Source organism: Fukomys damarensis, unplaced genomic scaffold (genome assembly GCF_012274545.1).
Source record: "Fukomys damarensis isolate Sample0158 unplaced genomic scaffold, DMR_v1.0_HiC HiC_scaffold_9, whole genome shotgun sequence".
NCBI classification, from domain to species: domain Eukaryota; kingdom Metazoa; phylum Chordata; class Mammalia; order Rodentia; family Bathyergidae; genus Fukomys; species Fukomys damarensis.
Genome location: NW_022900921.1, coordinates 13,331,705 through 13,351,067, shown reverse-complemented (window position 1 = coordinate 13,351,067; position 19,363 = coordinate 13,331,705). Strand labels below are relative to the sequence as shown.

Below are 19,363 nucleotides of genomic sequence, written 5' to 3'. Positions count from 1 at the left end.
ACATAACCGAAGATCTGAGAGAGCTTGATTTCTCAGAAGATCTAGACCCTTTCAAATTCTGATTACTAAATGCCGAGGGCTAAAGTCATTAGTGCTAAACAGAACCAGCAATAAAAAAATGCCTCGCAATAAATACTTAATGAGCTGCAAGTGGCTCTTCTAATTAAGAGAGCTAGGGCTGGGGATTTAGCTCAGTGTTTCTGCTGTCTGCCTTGCAAGCCCAAGGACCTGAGTTAGATCCCCAGCACCAAAAAAAAAAAAAAAAAAAAAAAAAAAAAAACACAGCTAAAAACTGTCGCTAGTTAATGGCTGCAGAAAGACAGTAAGTACACAGTAAAGGGTAAACTTTTCAGGGAAAACAAAGTAAGCTGTTAAAATTAACCACAGTTTTTTAAGGTAAGTTTTGACAAATCAGACAAATCTGTATTGTCAGATTACAGATTCTAGCCTGTTAAACATTTCAGCTAATTGTCATAGCGTTTTAAGTAAATTCCAAGGAACCCCAACCACAATATTAGGAAGCGTCTGTTAAACACAAAAATTCTTTATTTATATTGACACATACAAACTATAAAGCACTAAGAAATTTAAACATCCATGTCATAACAAGCAGGTGGCAATTCAACATCCAGGATAGAAAGAATGCTTGGAGACTGCAACAGATCTGGAAAAAGAGAAATTTCTTAATACATTCCTACAAACCCCGAGTCAGTGTCCATATCAACACAGGCATTAGCTTTGAACCATAAGTTCATGTTTTTTCCTCTAACAAATCTCTACCCCCAACTCCTCCTCACACTTCTGGAAATGCACTTGTGGCCCAAGATTGACTTTCATCTGGAATTAAGTCTTACATGTACCTGAAGGTTTACAGTAAAAGGTAATAGTCTCATTAACAATTATAAATACAAGTTCTCTCGCCAGAACATCAGGAGGCACACTGATGGATTTCTTGGGGTTTTTTTTGGGGGGTTACATTTAATTTGCAGTACTAGGGATTGAAACCAGAGCTCTGCAATGAGCTAAATTCTCCGCCCTTTCTTTGTCTGACATAAGAGTCATGCTAAGTGGCCCAGGCCGGTCGTACAATCTTCCTGTCTCAGCCTCTTCAGTAGCTGGGATTACAAGAGTTCTCCTCCATGCCTAGCCATGATGACTTTTAATCATCAGTTCAGACAAGGATCTCCAACTGCCGGCAATAAGGACTGTCATTCTCTGCCACAGAACAGATATCCTGAGACTCTACTAGAAGTGGAAGTTGGAGCTGTCATCTACCCAAGCTGACGATACACTTCAACTTACAGCCGAAGAAGTTAGCTGTTAAATCTGTTATCTCTTTGCTATACTTATTTAAGATGGACCATATCTCAGAATTACTTCATCTTACCGGAGCTGTGGGACTAAAATACAGTACCAACCACAGTTTTTATTCCTCTGAAACTTCTCCCCTATAGTTCAAAGGAAGAAATGCCTCCTAGGCCAACAACCTTCCCTCAGCTCCGACCCCGCAGTACCGGAAGCGCTGTGAAGCAAGCGTTTGCAGCCTACACGGGGCCGCTCATCCTTACCCGCTCCCCACAGGGAGGGCGCCTTCACGGGTGACGGGGGGCCCAGCTGCAGCAGCCTCTCCAGCCCTTTCTCCTCCTCCAGCACCATGAGAGGCACTCCGCTCAATGGCAGCTGTGCGATCTGGTGCTCCTCGGGCAGGTCGAAGCTCTCGAAATCTGCCACAGGGAAAAGCATCTCGTCAGGATAGCGGTTCTCCACAGTCAGCAGGTCTGAAACCCTTCGGAGAGTCCATGGGGTCAAAACCATCTCCTAATAACACTGTTTTTGTAATACCCAAACACTTCACACTAATCCTTTACTTTTTCTTTTTTGAGGCAGAATCTTATTAAGTCGTCAGGTTTTCAGGCTGGGTTCTAACTTTCCATCCTTCTGCCTCAGCCTCCCCAAGCGTAGGGATTATAAGATGAGCCACCACACCTGGCTTCCTACCTAGTAATTTCAGTACATTTTCCCACCGTCTTTTTTTTTTTTTTGGTACTGGGGATCCAATTCTGGTCCTTGTGTTTCCGAGGCAGGTGGAGGAACCACTGAGCTAAATCCCTGGCCCTTTCCCACTGTCTTGACAGCAGCAACAATGGTACAAAAATAGTGGTGGAGAAAATTGCTGGTGACTTAACACAAATCAAGACAGTGGCACTGAACAGTATTAGTAGTTACTTTACTCTTCCCTATTCACTGGTTAAAAAAAAGTGAAATAACTAAATACCAGTTCCAATGTCACTTTTCTATACACGTAAGTAAACTCTGAAACTGGGTGCGGTGGCGCACACCTGTAATCCCAGCACGAAGGAGTCTGAGGCAGGAGGATCACTAGCTACATAGGGAATTCAAGACCAGCATGAACTACACAGCAAGACCCTGTCACAAAAACCTTAAAAAAGGGGGCCAGGGATCTAGCTCTGTCGTTCTGCTGCCTGCCTCGCAAGCACAAGGATCCCAGTTCGATTCCCAGTACAAAACCAAAAACAAAAACCTAAAAAAAGTTAACTCTGGGATGAAAGAAGTATGCCTTAAACCAGAAAGCACACTTCTGCTGCTCCAAAGTATGATGATGATCATCTCAAAGAAAAAGGGTCTGTGCAATCAGCTGAGTTGCAATCTATACTAGAATCTGGGAACACCACTTTCATTTGAAAGATAAACTATGGCCACTCAAATGTAGGTATTTGTTATACATTTTCTCAAAGCAAGGAAGGCAGTCTATCATTTTAAGAAAAAATGATTCTTTGCTGACAGAATTAAGATGTCACAAAATATTTAGAACTGTGGAAAACTTAGCAATAATTTGACCTTAGCTTGGAAAACTTATTTTGCAATTACCAGCTTAAACTTTTCTGATGAGATCAATGTGATACTGGTGGTGTTTTTGAAATTACATAATGAAATGTTTCGACATGTGGACATCTACATTTCCACTATTTCTCAGTGATCAATATGTGATAAATACAGGGCTAAAAGATACAGTCCAAATGCAGCACAGACTAAAAGATTTTACTACCAGAATACACCATGTTCATTCATATGATCTCAGATTCCACACTACAAATATGTTCACGCTTAGCCACTTGTTGAGGTTTAGTGTTGTGTCAAAGAAAACTTTCCACACTCAGAAAAGACTAATACCCCCTCAACTACACATCCTCTGCATAAGGCCAAGGTGTCTTGTCTATTCGCTTCTGTCAAACCAGATGGAACACACAGCGCAGATTTTTGACAAGAATGTGGTTGTCTTACATTTGGTCAAACAAAGCCAGTTTTCAAATGCACTGGGGAATCAAAAGATAAGGTAAATGTTTACAGTATTTTTGAGAGAGAGTCTCGCTGTGTCGTTCAGACTGGCCTTGAACTCTCTACTGTAGCCCACACTGGCCTCGAACTTGCAGCCACCCTCTTGCTTCAGCCTCTCAAATGCTGAGATTAAGGCATGTGCTACCATGCCCAGCTTGGGTAAATATTTACATTTCTTTAAAACTTATTACTATAAAAGATATTGTCAAGAAGGATGGGATATGTGTTCAAAGCAGCCATGGGGGGAATATTTCAAGTATTCTGAAGGAGACTGATAGCAATAGGTCTTTTACTGTAATAATTTTTCAAATGTAAAAGTTCATTTTTTTATTGCATCTTGTAAACCATCCTATTCCCATCACTGACATTTTTGGTTCAAAAGTTATATTATGTGAGAAAAAAATGTTATTTATATTAACATTGAGTTTAGTATTTAATGAATTAACATTCTTAGTATTTCTGAGTTTTCATTTGTAATTCAGGAAACAGACAACACAAGCAAAAATTCTTTGGGGTCTTCAGTAATTCTTCAAGAGTATAAAAGGGTCCCAAAATATAAAAAAATTAAAAACAATGAGATTATTAACTTCGTAAAACACAAGTGCCTTGTTAGGAATTATTTAAAACAACTGATTTTTCTTGACAGTAACAAAAGCACGATTTAAATACAATGTTTTGAGCCAGGCATGGCGGCACATGACTATAATCCCAGCACTCAGGAGGGTGAGGCAAGAGGATCGCTATGAATTCAAGGCCAGCCTGTACACTAAGTTCAAAACCAGCCTAAACTACATAGCGGGATGCTATCTTAGAAAAACAAACAAACCAAAAAATACAGTATAATGTTTATAGTGGTTTTCTTCAAAGCATTTAAATGTTCATCTTCATCCTAAAATGAGAAAGTGCTCTAAATCCCAGGCACTCCAAAATTATTCTGCTCTTTTTCAAGCCTGGTAAAGCCCAGAAACCAAACAGAAACTGAGTGGGGTGTGTGACTACACCATCTAAAAACCACTGATCTCATAAAGAAAAACCGTAACCACACAAAGGACTTGTACAAAAGACTGTCCACATTGAGACTTTTCAAAGGTATTACACACTTCTCTCCCTCAGGTACAAATACTGTGAGGACAGGAACGATGTTCTATACCTTTGATCCTATTTCCCTCCTGACCTAAGATAAGCTGCAAAGGAGTCTACCTGAACAAGTACAAGGGCTGAGCAAAAAATATGTATAATAACATTTTAAAAGTTTGTTCATAACCATCAATGCCCCCTCAAAATACTCCCCGCGCTTCACACACACTTAGGCAATCCTTCTTGCCATTTTCTGAAGCAGTTCTGGACGTCTCCTTCCATGTCTTTTCCTAGCTAAATGCTCTGAAGCAAGTACAAATTTCAACAGCAACACAGTGTGTCCTCATCCACCTGTTCACCACATCTGGATCCATGCTACCTCTGGCTCTTCCCCAAAATCAAAACGACCTTGAAAGGTCAACATTTCCATCAGTTTAGAACTTCACAGCCAAGACAGAAAGGCATGAAAGAGAGCTTCCAGAACTGCTTCAGAAAGCAGCAAGAAGGATTGCCTAAGCGTGTTCACACCTTTCTGAAGGGGGAGTATCAACAGCAATTTGTCTTTCACTACATGTTTTTTTAATTGTTACCATTCACTGTACTTTTTTTAATCACACCAGGTGTATTCAAAGGAAGGTACACTCAGTCTGCACGGTAGTTTGGGGTTATATATAATATTCAAAATGCAGGTGAGTTGAATTCCACAAGAATTTAGAGGCCAAAAGCATTTCTTTGCCATTCCAAAAGATATTACCTAGAGGATTAAAGGGAAAGAATTTCTCTATTTCTGGATAGGTGTCATCAGAGGCAGGAACAGAGCTTTGTGTTTTGATGGTCTTCTCAGTCATCTAGAACCCAAGAAAATATGGATTAGTGAGAATCGAAGCTTTGTCAGATGAAAACTGCAACAGGCCACAGGCCCTCAAAGAGGACGGTTTCACCACATATTAAAATTGTTAAATTTCATATACTCTTCTGTAAAGCCATAATTCTTAGTTCTCATAATTCCTAAAAGAAAATCATATATAAAACAATGTAATTCTCATAGTTTGGCTCAAAATTCAAGTCAGAAATTTAAGCATCAGCACCTGTCAGCCTAAGTCATCTAGAAGGCTGAGCAGAGTTCATTCAGAGTTAATCAACTCAATTATCCAAACCTAACAGAGGAGAAAATGGGTACGAGTTGCCCTGAACAGTAGCTAATTCTCAAAGCCATTTTTGGTTTACAGAAGTGTGAATTTTCCACCAGGGCTAGCAAAGCGCTCCTCGGGGACACACTGAGCTGTGACTGAGAGTACCAGCTAGCGAACTGGAATCTTTACAAGCTCCCCCTCTGTAAGAAGGGGAAGGAGGTGGTACCTGAATAAAACCAGCAACTCGACCGTGCAACCATCCTCTTAGCACTCTATGTATCTGTAAATAGATACCACCCACCAATCTGCTTTTAAGGACAGATGAGGCAAAATTAAACATTAACTTCCCCCAACATTTCCAACCTCAGGCACAGAGAAGTCATGCCTGTGATTCCCCTTTGCTCGCCTATGTTTGCCAACCCCTACTTCCCTTGCATTCAAAGGGGAAAGTCAGCCAAGACGCCAACCACCATTTCAAGTGTCAAAAGTGCTGAAGTGTCCCAACGGTGTGTTTATAGACAACACTTACCTTTTTGGCAGAGAAGTTTGCTTTTTGTTTGAGGGGTCCATTACTCTTTACTGATCTTTCTGTAGCTCTGTTGACAGTTCCCAAAGCCTTTCTGGCAGTTTTAGGTAAGGCTGGCGGAGCATTGAACGTTTTCCCAACGTGCGGCATTGAAAACCGAGATCTCCCATCTAAGGCTTTGACTGCTGAAGAAAAAGTAGAACCCTAAGAACCCTAGGCCGGAGACAGCTCTGCACCGAATGAATGCCCTCTGTGTGCAATGACCTAATGCTCACCCCCAAACCTGATCAGCATTTTTGGCAGTGGCATAGTTCACTACTTTAAGGCGCTCATTAGGATAATGGAAAGACAACAAACACGACCCTAATTGTGCACAGAGCGCACCCAAAATTGGCCAGGCTCCACACCACGCCCACGATGCATCGCAACACCTGTGCATCTGGCCTCAGGCTGCGTACTCACCAGGCCCAGACCGCAGCTTCACCCCATCCTTAGGGGTCACACGGGCGCCCGGCTCTCCGTTTTCCTTATCGACAAAGATCAGGGTCGCCATCCTGGACTGCACTGCGGGCAAGGCACACAAATCAGACACTGGGGTCGAGGAAGCCGAGAGATGCTATAACAGAGGTACAGCTCGACCCGAGGGGCATCCACACCAACGCGGAACGGAGGCCGGAGACCGCGGCACTGAAAGCTCAACCTGGCTCTGAAGTGGCCCCGCAGCGCAGGCAGGCGGGGGTGGCACCCGTCAACTCCCTCCGAGGCTCACCCCGCCTCTGCGCCGGGGACCCCGAGAAGCCCGAGCCTCTCCCCTCCGACCCGCTCACCTACTTCGCTCCAACAACCAAACTCAACCAAGACGCAACCGCCAGCCAACTGCGCCACACTCGCCGTTTAAACCACAACTAATGATCCAATTGGCTCGTTCTGGGGGGCGGAGTCTGAGAGAAAGACCAATGAGGAGAAGCGAAGCCCTTAGGCCCCCGCCCACGGGTCTTTCTCCGGAAGTTTACGACTGGGAAGAGAAAAAGTGAGGTTGTGTAATACCCAATAATCCTGAGAGGCTTTTTCCTTTTTATTATATTGAGCTTCATGGACTGAGGGACTGACCCAATAATTTTGTTTTATTGCATTAAGCTTTTTTATTTAAATAACACTGCAAAAAGGATGAAAAATAAAATAGGAAAAAACATTTTAACTGCGGATTGAACCCAGGGCATTTGTGATGAGCTACATCCCCAGCTCTTTTTTATTCTGAGATGGGGGTCTCGCTAAATTGCTCAGGCCGGGTTCCAAACTCCGACCCCCACCTCAGGCTCCCAGAGCTAGATGACGGTTGTGCCATCCTGAGGACTTTATCCTTATATGTGTTTCTGCCTCTTTTCAGTATAGTCAAAATGTGGCCGGTTTGAAGCACACAATGGAGACTAGCTGGACATTCACGTGTTTCGTACAATAGTGATAAAGATCCTGCACAGCCCTCGGTGTTACCGACCCACGGGGGACAGTGGTGCATGAATTGTGCTTACTACAACCTCTGCAAAGCTCGCCCTTACACTTAGAATAAACCCGCCACATTTAACGTGGTTTCCAAAAGCCTGCGCGATCCAGCATGTCCCACCTTGCTCTCCAGCCTCACTGTGACACCATTCCCCTGGCTCCAAACGCATGGCCATTCTTCTGCTTCCTTAAAACCTCCAATTCTGTGTCTCTGCCTGACTTTCACCTACACACCTCTCGCCATCCTCCAAGGGGTTTCTCCAAAATCAAAAGGGTCTCCTCCCAAAGAGAAGGCTTGACAGAGCAGTGAAGCGATACAAGGTAGACAGTTGGTGCTCAAGAAGTGTACCATTTATTTTGAAAAGTTTCAGGTGCAAAGAATAATATATGAGGGGTGATCAAGAAATATGGTAAAGCCTGTAATTCCCGCTTAGGAGGCTGAAGCAGGAGGATTGCTGAGAGTTCCAGGCCAGCCTGAGCTACATAGTGAGTTCAAGGCCACACTGAACTACATAGTAAGACCCTGTCTCAAAAAACAAACAAAACAACTAAAAGAAATGGTAATTTAAATTTGAAAATTTATTAGAATAAAAAACACACTGCTATTAATCTCTCTCAAATTTTCAAAACATTTCCCCTTACTTCAAGCACTTATCCCACTGTTCTTAGTTTCTTGTACTGTTTTTTAATTTAAACCTTCACCATATTTTTAACCATCCCTTGTATAATACTACAAAATGCAGGATTGAATTTTAAATTTATAATTAAAAAACATGATACTTCTAATTTTTACACCTCAAAAGTCTACAAAGGGCCAGGGATTTAGCTCACTGGTTCCTCCACCTGCCTCACAAACGCAAGGATCCAAGTTTGATCCCCAGTACCAACAACAAAACAAAAGTCTACAAAGACTTCTGCTCTCTAAATTTATCTTTCTTTTCCCCTTTCCGAGAAATACTTTACAAAGAAATTTGAAAGGAGTCATTTAATCATGGAACATGCAAATATAAAGACTATTAAACCCAGGATTTTACATATGGTAGGCAAGGGTTCTACCACTGAACTACATCCCAAGCCCATTTTTGTACTGGGAATCGAACTCAAGACGTTGTACTTGTGAGGCAGGGGGCACCCAGCCCTTTTAATGCTGAGTCAGGGTTTTGATAAATTGCTAAGGCTGACCTGCTACTCACAACCCTCCTGCCTCAGCCTCCCAAGTGCTAAGTAGGATTGCAGGCATGCACCAAAACACCTGGCTCATTGTGTGCCTTTGCAGTGAGCTATAGTACTAGCCCATTTTTATTTTTTATCTTGAAACATGGTTTTGCTAACATTATTTTCTACAGTGCAGGCTCAAATAAGCCTCCCGCATCATCCTCCAAGAGTGCTGGGATTACAGGTATGTGCTACCAGGCAGGGCTACACTTGCTAAAGTTCTATAATTTAGAAGCAAGGCACAGCAGCACAGGCCTAGAAGCCCAGCTCTCTGAGGGGCTCAGGGAGGAGGATCACGAATTTGAGCCCAACCTTAAAAAGGTAAACTAGGTGTGGTGGCACCTGTAATCCCAGAGCTCTGGAGGCTGAGGGTGGACTCTATAGTGAATTCTAGGGCAGTTTGAACTACTCAGCGAAAGTCTGACTCAAAAAACAAACAAAAGGGTAAGAAATCAAATAAGTGTGTTTGGAGCAAAAGGGAGTATCTTGAGGGAAATTAATGAGACTTTGCTGTAATGTTTTTTTAATTTAAAATAAAAGATAAAAGGCCAGGGATTCAACTCAGTGGTTCCACTGCCTACCTTGAAAACACAAGGTCCTGAGTTCAATCCCCAGTACCAAAAAATAACTAAATAAAAATAAAATAAAAGAGAACAGACAAAAATTCACATAAACCTTTACTGTCCCTTCCTTGCCTTTATCCCCACAACCCCTTTTCTCCCTTTATTTCCTTCTTAATTTTACATCTTCATGCTGTATCATCAACACAAAAAGAATAAGTTTTTTTTGGTACAAGAAACATTAACTTTTAAGACTAAATCATTACAGCATCCACAGCTTCCACTGGGTATTCTCTGCCTCCCAAGGTTTTGAGGTGCAGAGTTTATGACCCTTCAGAATCTTCCCCAAGTTTTTTTCACCAACAGGAAGCCCTGAATCTCCCAAGGCCACACAGCAGCTGTAAATCATAACCACTCTCTTTGGCCTTCATTTCTAACTAATGAATGCCCTCAGGCCAACTTTGCTGTTCTAGCCTATTACAGGGCAATCATTTCTCCAACTGTTCAACCCTCACTTGTAATATCACACAGTTCCTAGTTAAGTCAGTTTCTCCTAATCTAGCTGGACAGACAGCTAGCCAACCAGAACTAATCTCCGCTTTCCTAGTTCCTCTTGAAAATCTTCTACAGAGACTCTAAACCTTAGAAACCATCCCTTGCTATTGTCCAGCACATTCCACAATTCCTCTGGGAGATATGCTGTCTGGTTTATGCCTGGCTAATTAGGCCTGGACACTCATAAGCAAATTTCAAGAATTTTTTTAAGTGGAAAAAAAACAAATTGTGAGTGATTGATTCATGGACTCTACTTTCAGGCTCTATCTCTTGACCCTTCATCTACTGCCTTGTAAAATCAAAACAGATTCTTAAACTCTAGGCACTGAAAATTCTTTGTAAGAAGGGATGGGAGGGTTGTATTACTTTTGGACTCTTACTGAGGCAGGGATGTTAGCTATTTTAACTATTATATGTGAACCAAATATGTTATCTGGGGAAAATGTACAGAACAGACAGCACACGCACGCGCACGCACACACAAAGAGGAAATTCTGCTACCAAGAGTACCGTTTATTTGCCATTATTTAATTTCATCTGTACACGCTGGGCGTGCGGCTGTGTGGTAAAAGCCCTCACCTACCCTGGCTTGAGGCTATGGGTTCCATCCCTAGCGCCACAAAAAAGAAAATGAAACAAACAAAAATCCTCATATGTGTATTTTCAAAGAACTGGGATGTCATAATACTATTGTTTTTCAAAATGGAAAATACTTTACAGTGTTTTTCTATTGATAAAATCCAAGTTCACAATTACCAAAACAGGCTCCATCTTCTCATAGCCCCTGGTACTACGATCACACAACTTTTACAACGGTACATTATTTCAGTAATTACTTGAGTGCCTTCCTCACTCTGTTCGACGTAAATTCGAGAAAAGACGCTCATGTTCACACACATTCCCACAGCGTCTGGCTACTAATTAATACGAATTTGACTGATTTGTTACTGAAAATATCACAAACTTCCTCATGCACTTCATAGTCTCCTAGTGAGACTTAAACTGTTGTTCATTTTAGGTACTAAACCTTTGAGGGGTTTTTCGTCCTGATATTCTGCAATTCTAAAGGGGGAAAAATATCTTCCTAATTAGGAGCTGAACAACCAAACATACCTACCTCGCCGCACAAGGTAAACATCGAAACAGGCACAACTCTAATCTGCGGCGCTGGAGGGCGCCAGAGAAAAGTGCGCCACTGCTTCTTAGTGCGCATGCGTTATCTGTCCGGAAGCTGCCGCAGTGGCTGTTGGGAGAAGGCCGAGAGCCCGGAAGTAAACATTCACGGCTTAGCTGCCTTGGTTTTGGTGTCGGGGAGGCTGAACTGGGTAAGAAAATATTTTGAGAATTTGCGGACAGGGGAGCGGGGGAAGAACTAGGGAACCGTAGGAGATGGGTCGAAGGCTCCCGATTATTAGACATATCCTTCCGGGAATGATGAACCCCAGACGGAGGAAGGACTGAGGTCAAAGAGCCGAGAAGCTATCGTCCTAGGACGCAGGCCTGGTCCTCCTGTCCATCCAGACCAAGCCGGACTCCCTTTTGTCGCAGTGTTTTGAGGATTCTGAGTGGACCTTCACCCAAGTTGACAGGCAGTTTCTACTGTAAAATGGAATTGTTTAAAAGGGCTAAAGGTGTAGGGAAAGTGAGAAGGGTAGAGGAAAGGTAATAAGGGAAAAGAAAAAATAGGAGAAAGTGAAAAAACGGAAATAAAATGTTTGTAAATGGTGACAGGAGGAAGGGGTGAAGGGAGGGCAGGGACAAGGGGAAAAAATGAGAACCAAGACCTGTCATGTAAAGGTACATCGAGATCCCAATGATGAATGTAACTGTACTGCATACCTAAAATTTACCAATAAACTCAATGAGGGAAAAAAATAGATTAGATGAGAACCATGCATAGTGAATGTTTAAATTTAGAAGTTTATTACAGTAAGAGATCCATTGCCATTAAACCCCAGCAGAGTACTTTCTCTCACTTCAGACACATATATCCCATTATTCTTGCCATTTCATGGAGCAGTTCTGGAAGTCCTTATTTCATGAGTCTTTTTGGTTGCGCTATGGTGCTCTCTTGATGTCCTGAATTTATTTAAAATGTTCACCTTTTGTGGTCATTTTGACTTTGGGAAAGAGCCACAAGTAGCACGGTACCAGATCCAGTAAATAAGGTAGATAAGGATGCATAATAACATTTTCACAAGCTGCCTTGCCATTGGACAGCGCTCGGCAGTATCGTTTACCTTTTTTTTTTTTACTCACATCTCCTGAAGACATTCGTGGAAGAGGACATCCATGGCAAGAACAATGGGATAAGTCTGCCTGAATCAAGGGAGCATTTTGAGGGGGGTAATGGCAATGTATCTTTTACTATAATACATTTTTCCAATTTAAAAATTCACTATATATTTTGATAGCCCCTAGTATTGTGGCTGTTAAACTAGATGTTGGAAATTGGTATGGCTTAGAGTGATAACTGATGCTTCAACTAAGCCTTGAGTTTAATATTAAATAACTGGGTAATGGGTGAAGCTGCAAAGGAGACCAGAGTAATAGTGAAAAAATGAGACAAGACCTGTCATGTAAAGGTACATCGAGATCCCAATGATGAATGTAACTGTACTGCATACCTAAAATTTACCAATAAACTCAATGAGGGAAAAAAATAGATTAGATGAGAACCATGCATAGTGAATGTTTAAATTTAGAAGTTTATTACAGTAAGAGATCCATTGCCATTAAACCCCAGCAGAGTACTTTCTCTCACTTCAGACACATATATCCCATTATTCTTGCCATTTCATGGAGCAGTTCTGGAAGTCCTTATTTCATGAGTCTTTTTGGTTGCGCTATGGTGCTCTCTTGATGTCCTGAATTTATTTAAAATGTTCACCTTTTGTGGTCATTTTGACTTTGGGAAAGAGCCACAAGTAGCACGGTACCAGATCCAGTAAATAAGGTAGATAAGGATGCATAATAACATTTTCACAAGCTGCCTTGCCATTGGACAGCGCTCGGCAGTATCGTTTACCTTTTTTTTTTTTACTCACATCTCCTGAAGACATTCGTGGAAGAGGACATCCATGGCAAGAACAATGGGATAAGTCTGCCTGAATCAAGGGAGCATTTTGAGGGGGGTAATGGCAATGTATCTTTTACTATAATACATTTTTCCAATTTAAAAATTCACTATATATTTTGATAGCCCCTAGTATTGTGGCTGTTAAACTAGATGTTGGAAATTGGTATGGCTTAGAGTGATAACTGATGCTTCAACTAAGCCTTGAGTTTAATATTAAATAACTGGGTAATGGGTGAAGCTGCAAAGGAGACCAGAGTAATAGTGAGAGAGACACACGAAGAACCCATAGTGAGCGCCTGGAAGTTCTTGCCTTAGTTTGTGGGCCCTGCCGTGGCCCTGAGCTCACCTGCTGCAGGAGCCCTTAAATCATAGCTGAATTCTCATTTGACATCAGTGGCATTTCATATTAGCATGGTGTTTACTGAGTCCTGTAACTCCTGATCTCAAGCTCCTAAAATGATTATGCTGGTTAGAGAGATTGTTTGTTTGTTTGTTTTTTGAGCCAGGGTCTCACTGTGTAGTTGAGACTGACCTGGAACTCACTATGTAGCCCAGGCTGGTCTTGAACTCACAGTGATCCTCCTGCCTCAGTCTCCCAAGTGGTGGAATTACAGGCATGCACCACCATGCCCAGCTAGGTAGAGAGATATTTGAATGTAAAACAGCAAGCCAAGTCTAAAATTCAGAACCTTTGTTTAGATTCTGAAAGTAATGAAGTATTGCTTTATTGGGACTTTTTGTCATTTTCTTGTCCCAATATTGAAAATGTTTTAATTATTTGATTTTAATTTATATAACTTGAACCCATAAAGCAGTGGGTATTTCTATTGTTTAATCCCTGTTATACAGAACTCTTAAATTTTTTTGTTTAAAAATCAATCTTTAAATGACAGTGATGAAATAGTTGAATTGCTATGGTTTACAGAAAAGAGAGAGAGCCGGGTGTGGTGGCTCACACCTGTAATCCTGTAATCCCAGCACTCGGGAGGCTGAGGCAGGAGGATCTCTGTGAGTTCAGAGACCATCCTGAGCTACCTAGTGAGTTCCAGGTCAGTCTCAACTACATAGTGAGACCCGGTCTCAAAAAAGAAAGAAAAACAAAAAAAAGAGAGAGAGAGAAACCAATAGAAAATAGTATCATGGAAGCCAGGAAATAAGAATGTGTCAAAAAGAGAAGGAATGAGACGGAAAAACATACAGTGTGTTTGGCACATTGATCACTGATAACTGTCAGGAACTCGTCGGAACAGCTTCGGGTAGAAGCTGAGGAGTGGAAGATGAGGAAATAGAAACAGTAACTGTAGGTCAGGGGTGGCGAACCTGTGGCACGTGTGCCCCAGCAGACACAGCGAACCCTCCGTCAGCATGCAAGCTAAGCGTATGAATTGTTTTTTCTAAACCAAAACTTCCGTATTCAGGTTTAATTGTACTGTTGGGACTTTGCAATCGATAAGTGGCTTTTGAGTTATAATTTGGGCGCTCGATCTCTAGAAGGTTCACTCTCACTGCTATAGGTAATTCTTAAACATCTGTCCTTGGAAAGAAACAGCAATGGGACCCTGTGTGCTCTCTTAAAGGTTACTATGACAGAAAAGTTTGAGTTACTGTACAGAAAGGGCAATTCAGGAGTGTTTATGAAAGAGTCGTATGAGATTTTAAATGCATATGAGACATTATGTATGACTCGTGTGTTACTAGGATTAGGATGACTTAGGTAGCTTCAGGGATGAAGGCCTGCTTCCTCCTGCAACTTCCTTCTTCCTTTCTTACAGAAAGCCCCGTCATCATGTCGGCAGCAGCTGTGGATACAGTTAACGCTGCCCCCCTGTCAGGGTCCAAGGAGATGAATTTGGAGGAACCAAAGAAGATGACCAGAGAGGACTGGAGAAAGAAGAAGGAGTTAGAAGAACAGCGAAAATTGGGCAATGCTCCTGCGGAAGTTGATGAAGAAGGAAAGTAAGTACTTATTTTTTGCACAGTCTGTTCATGCAAAAATTACATGAAAATCTACTTAATTTATCAATTTCTGATGCTATTTTATCAAATTGATATGCACAAGACTTAATAATTGAATAATGTCACAGAGCTCATAAGGAACAAAAGTACTCCCTGTTCACTCTTCCTGTCCCTTGTCCTGCTCTGTGGTGATGATTTTTAAGTCTGAGTTTTCTGGGCATAACCTTTCTGTCTCTAAATAATAATGTCCAGTAATCTTAATCAATTAACGATACACACCAACATTTGCTGTGATAGCTTAAGCTCGCTACCGTGTTACAATCTTTGTTTCTCTTCCTTTCAGTTATAATACTATTTCTAATATCTTGATCAGAAATGTTTCACTTAGTATTTATTGCTTTCTTCATTTTCAGTTGTTATTTATGATAGTCAAGATAGTAACCAACTTCTTTTGCTCCTTCTGCTGTATTTCTATTAGATTTCATGTAGGATACCTTTGTAATTGAAATATTTTTAACCTTTTTAAAAATTTTTCTTATTTTACAGAGACATCAATCCTCATATTCCTCAGTATATTTCTTCAGTACCATGGTATATTGATCCATCAAAAAGACCTACTCTAAAGCATCAGCGACCACAACCAGAAAAACAAAAGCAATTCAGCTCATCTGTAGAATGGTACAAGAGAGGTGTGAAAGAGGTATGTAGGTGACCTGTATATGTCCTCATATATTGATATTATTTTAGGAATTTAATGTAAAAATACATTTAGGCTGGGCGTGGTGGTCTGTAATCTCAGATCTCAGGTGGATGAGGCAGGAGGATCGTCAGGGGTTGGAGGCCAGCCTGGCCTACTTAGGGAGTTCAAGACCAGCCTGGAAAAAGACTTTGTTTCAAAAAAATTTTTTTTTTCTTAAGTAGCTTTTTTGTTTGTTTGTTTGTTTGGTACTGGGGATCGAACTCAGGGCCTTGTGCTTGCCGGGCAGATAGCAGCACCACTGAACTAAATCCCCAACCCTAAAAAGTAGTTTTAATTACCGAGCATGGTGGCACACACCTGTAATCCCAGCACTTGGGAGGCTGAGGCAGAAGGATCACTGTGAGTTCAAGACCCTGCCTGGGCTACACAGTGAGTTCCAGGTCAGTCTCAACTACATAGTGAGACCCTGTCTTAAAAAAAAGTAGCTTTAATCTAATACTTTACAAAGTAGAAACATTGTGTAAACCTTTCGCACTACATAGTGAGACCCTGGCTTCGTCCAAAATCAAATCAGTTTTACAGAAATTTTACACTGCTGAAGTTCTTAAGCGTACTCATTTATAAATGTGTAGACAATCCCCCTTTTACTGGGTATTGAACCCAGGGCCTTAGCACTGAGCTACATCCCCACACTTTGCTTATTTCATTTTTTGTTTTGAGATGGGGTCTCACTAAGTTGCCCAGGCTGGGCTTCCAGTCCCCTCCCCTCAGCCTCCTAGAGGCTGTATTACAGAAATATAGGACCACACTCAAGTGGAGATTCTTAACTGATGTTTTCTTGCTTTTTTTGGTGTTTGTTTTGGCTAGTACTGGGGATTGAACCCAGAGCCTTCATGCTGATTTACATCCTGAGTCTTTTTTAGCTTTTTTAGAGACAAGGCCTTGCTAAGCTACTAAACGGCTAAGGCTGGGCTCAAATTGAAAAATCCTTTCTCAGTCTCACGGTGTGCTGGGACTACAGACGTTCACTGTCGTGCAGGGCCTAATTTTCTTCTTAATAAATCAATCATTTCATTAAACAAGATATTAGTGGGAGCCAAGTTATTTTTTAAGTTATTCAAAGAAAACATCGCTTTGGCTTTCTTTATATTGTTTTATAGAATTCCATAACTACTAAGTACCGCAAAGGAGCATGTGAGAATTGTGGGGCCATGACACATAAAAAGAAAGACTGCTTTGAGGTGAGTTCACCTTGGAGAATTTTGGAAACCGTTATCAGAATCTTCCTTGTCAGAGAACTTCCATTTTTCTAAAATAATTTATATTTGGGTACAAGTTAAATAAAAATTAATTGGAATGAAATTAGTCCAGCACCATCAAAATTTTCTGTTAGAAAGTTATCTGGCAATTAAACAGACACTAAAGACCCTTGGTGTAGTCACACTTGCTCTGTGAAAGCTGCATGAAATTGCCTTCTAAGCTGAAAATATTTAGAAAAATATTAAATCTTCTATTTTTCTAGAGACCAAGGCGAGTCGGAGCCAAATTTACAGGTACTAATATAGCTCCTGATGAACACGTCCAGCCCCAGTTAATGTTTGACTACGATGGGAAGAGAGATCGGTGGAATGGCTATAATCCGGAAGAACACATGAAAATCGTGGAAGAGTATGCCAAAGTGGATCTGGTGAGCAAGATTCAGGCCATGAACTGTCCTTGAAGAGCAAACATTTTACAGTATTTCTTATTCAGCCTCTTTCTCAAGTCTTCAAGCACCATGCAGATGATGTCATATTTTAGCAGTAGGCCTCCTTGCAAAGTGAAATTAACCAGCGTGGTAGCCTTGTTTGGCAGCAGTTTTTTCGTATTTGATTATTTTATTATCCTTTACCCCAGCTTATAGAGCAAAAAATATTGAAAGCGTAAGAACATCTGTCCTCTATCTATTCTGAGAATCAAAGCTTTTAGCTTTTTGAGGTTCTGAACTCTGGCCCCAGGCTGTGGCTTGCTCATCCATCTATTTTATAGTTGTCTCACATAATAGGAAGGGTAGAAGGGGAGTAAATAACTTATTTCAGACAGTTGAATTTCATTTTAATTCAACCTTATTCTTGCTGTTACGATTCCCCCTAGTTACCCCCTTTCCTTCATAGTCAACACTGCCTGCCATTTTTTTTTTTTTTTTTTTTTTTTTTTTTTGTACTGGGGATCGAACTCAGAACCTTGCACTTACAAGGCAGGCGGCAGAACCACTGAGCTAAATTCCCCTCCCAGCCTGCCTGTTTTGAATTAGAGGTGAATTAGAGGTAATATTTAAAGGTCATGAAAATGTAGATTTCACCAGTTTTGAGTACTGAAATGTATGGTAACCCTAGTCCAGCATGACAGAAGTCAGCCGGCCATGGCCCTTTGGGTCCGGGCTGGCTCCCTACAGTTCAGTGCTGATTCCATCGGACTTGGCCCACACTAATGCCTGGTTCCCACGGACATTCCTGTGACTTCTCTTCTTCGCCGTCATAGGCCTAGGGCCACAGGGGATCTCATCTGGAAACAATAAAATGACTCATTTTTAAATTATGAAAGTCAAATGGCTCTTTAAATGTTTTAAGTAAAATTTAAATGTTTCTTTTTTTTAGGCAAAACGAACATTGAAAGCCCAGAAACTGCAAGAAGAATTAGCCTCAGGAAAATTAGTAGAACAAGCTGTAAGTAATAAAAATGATCAGTACAGAAATATTCAAACTTAAACCAATTGAAGTAAAATCTGAAACAGGGATTCATTTTGTATCTCTCTAGTTAGGAAAAACATTAGGGAAAGAGAAATACAGTTTAGGTTGAGCATCATTAATCTAAAACTCCAGAAGGTGAAATGCTCCAGATGAAAGCTCTGAGCTCCACCTCCATGCCACAAGGGGAAACTTCCCTACCGGGCCTCATGTGACCAGTGGTAGTCATAATGTAGGTATGGTAAAAATATTGTATACATTTATCTTTAGTGTATGTTTATATCTAGATACTCAAAAATCCAGAAAACTAAAATTCAAAACACTTCTAGCCCCAAGCATTTCCAGTGCAGAATACTCAACCTGTACTATTAAGGGAAAAGTGAAACTGACAGTATTTGTACTTTACGTGGAAATTTAAGTTAGTACAGTAATGGATAAAGAACATTGCCCTAAATTATGTGTGCACCTTTTGAGGAATTAAATACGTCATTCCACCCATCCTGAAGAATTTTGTAGAATTTTTTTAAAAAGTCATTATGCACCAAGATATTCCCTGTAGCATTTTCCACAATAGTGAAAAACTGAAAGAGCTGAAATAACCAGACAGCAGGGACCTGATTACCGTGTTGTTATCTGCATTAGGAATGTCTCATAACTCTTAAAATGGTATTTATTAAGGCCCAGTTAACACCTCTGATTAACATATATATTTTAATGACACATGAAAAGATACTCTAATATCACAGACAAAGACCAGAATACCAGTTTTTCTTTCTCTCTCTGTTTCTTTCTCTTTTTTTTTTGGTTTTTTGAAACAGGCTCTCACTATGCAGTTGAGACTGACCTGGAACTCATTATGGAGCCCAGGCTGGTCTCAAATTCTCTGTGATCCTTCTGCCTCCACCTCCCAAGTGCTGGGATTACAGGCCTGCGCCACCACACCTGGCTGCTGCTGCTGCTGCTTTTTTTTTTTTTTTTT

The 19,363-nt window shown here is 41.1% G+C and overlaps 2 protein-coding genes across 7 annotated transcripts in view; one reads left to right on the top strand and one right to left on the bottom strand.

Annotated features, from left to right (window-relative positions):
• Window positions 1–559: 559 nt before the first annotated feature.
• Pttg1 (PTTG1 regulator of sister chromatid separation, securin) lies at window positions 560–11,122 on the bottom strand. 6 transcript variants are annotated; one of them, XM_010622254.3, is made up of 6 exons: window positions 11,037–11,122; window positions 6,556–6,657; window positions 6,097–6,275; window positions 5,189–5,282; window positions 1,569–1,724; window positions 560–664 (listed from the first exon to the last, which is right to left on the bottom strand). In XM_010622254.3, the coding sequence occupies exons 1-6, from the start codon at window positions 11,059–11,061 to the stop codon at window positions 588–590; spliced, it is 633 nt and encodes a 210-aa protein (XP_010620556.1). In that variant the 5' UTR covers window positions 11,062–11,122; the 3' UTR covers window positions 560–587. The 6 variants fall into 6 exon arrangements, with proteins under 6 accessions (XP_010620556.1, XP_019062793.1, XP_010620555.1 ...); XM_019207248.2 differs by having other exon boundaries at window positions 562–664; window positions 6,097–6,278; window positions 11,041–11,119; XM_010622253.3 differs by having other exon boundaries at window positions 562–664; window positions 6,097–6,278; window positions 11,037–11,117.
• A 37-nt stretch (window positions 11,123–11,159) lies between these two features.
• The window catches only part of Slu7 (SLU7 homolog, splicing factor), a 16,617-nt gene continuing 8,413 nt past the window's right edge, over window positions 11,160–19,363 (top strand). Inside the window, exons 1-6 of the mRNA XM_010622257.3 lie at window positions 11,160–11,248; window positions 14,775–14,958; window positions 15,505–15,658; window positions 16,819–16,899; window positions 17,181–17,345; window positions 18,295–18,363. Of these exons, the coding sequence (XP_010620559.1) occupies window positions 14,789–14,958; window positions 15,505–15,658; window positions 16,819–16,899; window positions 17,181–17,345; window positions 18,295–18,363 (639 nt within the window). The 5' untranslated portion in view covers window positions 11,160–11,248; window positions 14,775–14,788. The remainder of the gene's footprint in view (window positions 11,249–14,774; window positions 14,959–15,504; window positions 15,659–16,818; window positions 16,900–17,180; window positions 17,346–18,294; window positions 18,364–19,363) is intronic.

What these genes read in the sequence shown, in the direction of transcription:
- Pttg1 (XM_010622253.3), bottom strand. Translation starts at nt 11,061, where the DNA reads ATGTTTACCTTGTGCGGCGAGGTAG. An exon ending in TACCTTGTGCGGCGAGGTAG is followed by an intron (nt 6,658 to 11,036) that starts GTATGTTTGGTT and finishes CCTTGCCCGCAG; the next exon opens with TGCAGTCCAGGATGGCGACC. An exon ending in CTTTCCCTTTAATCCTCTAG is followed by an intron (nt 1,725 to 5,188) that starts GTAATATCTTTT and finishes TCCCTGTGGCAG; the next exon opens with ATTTCGAGAGCTTCGACCTG.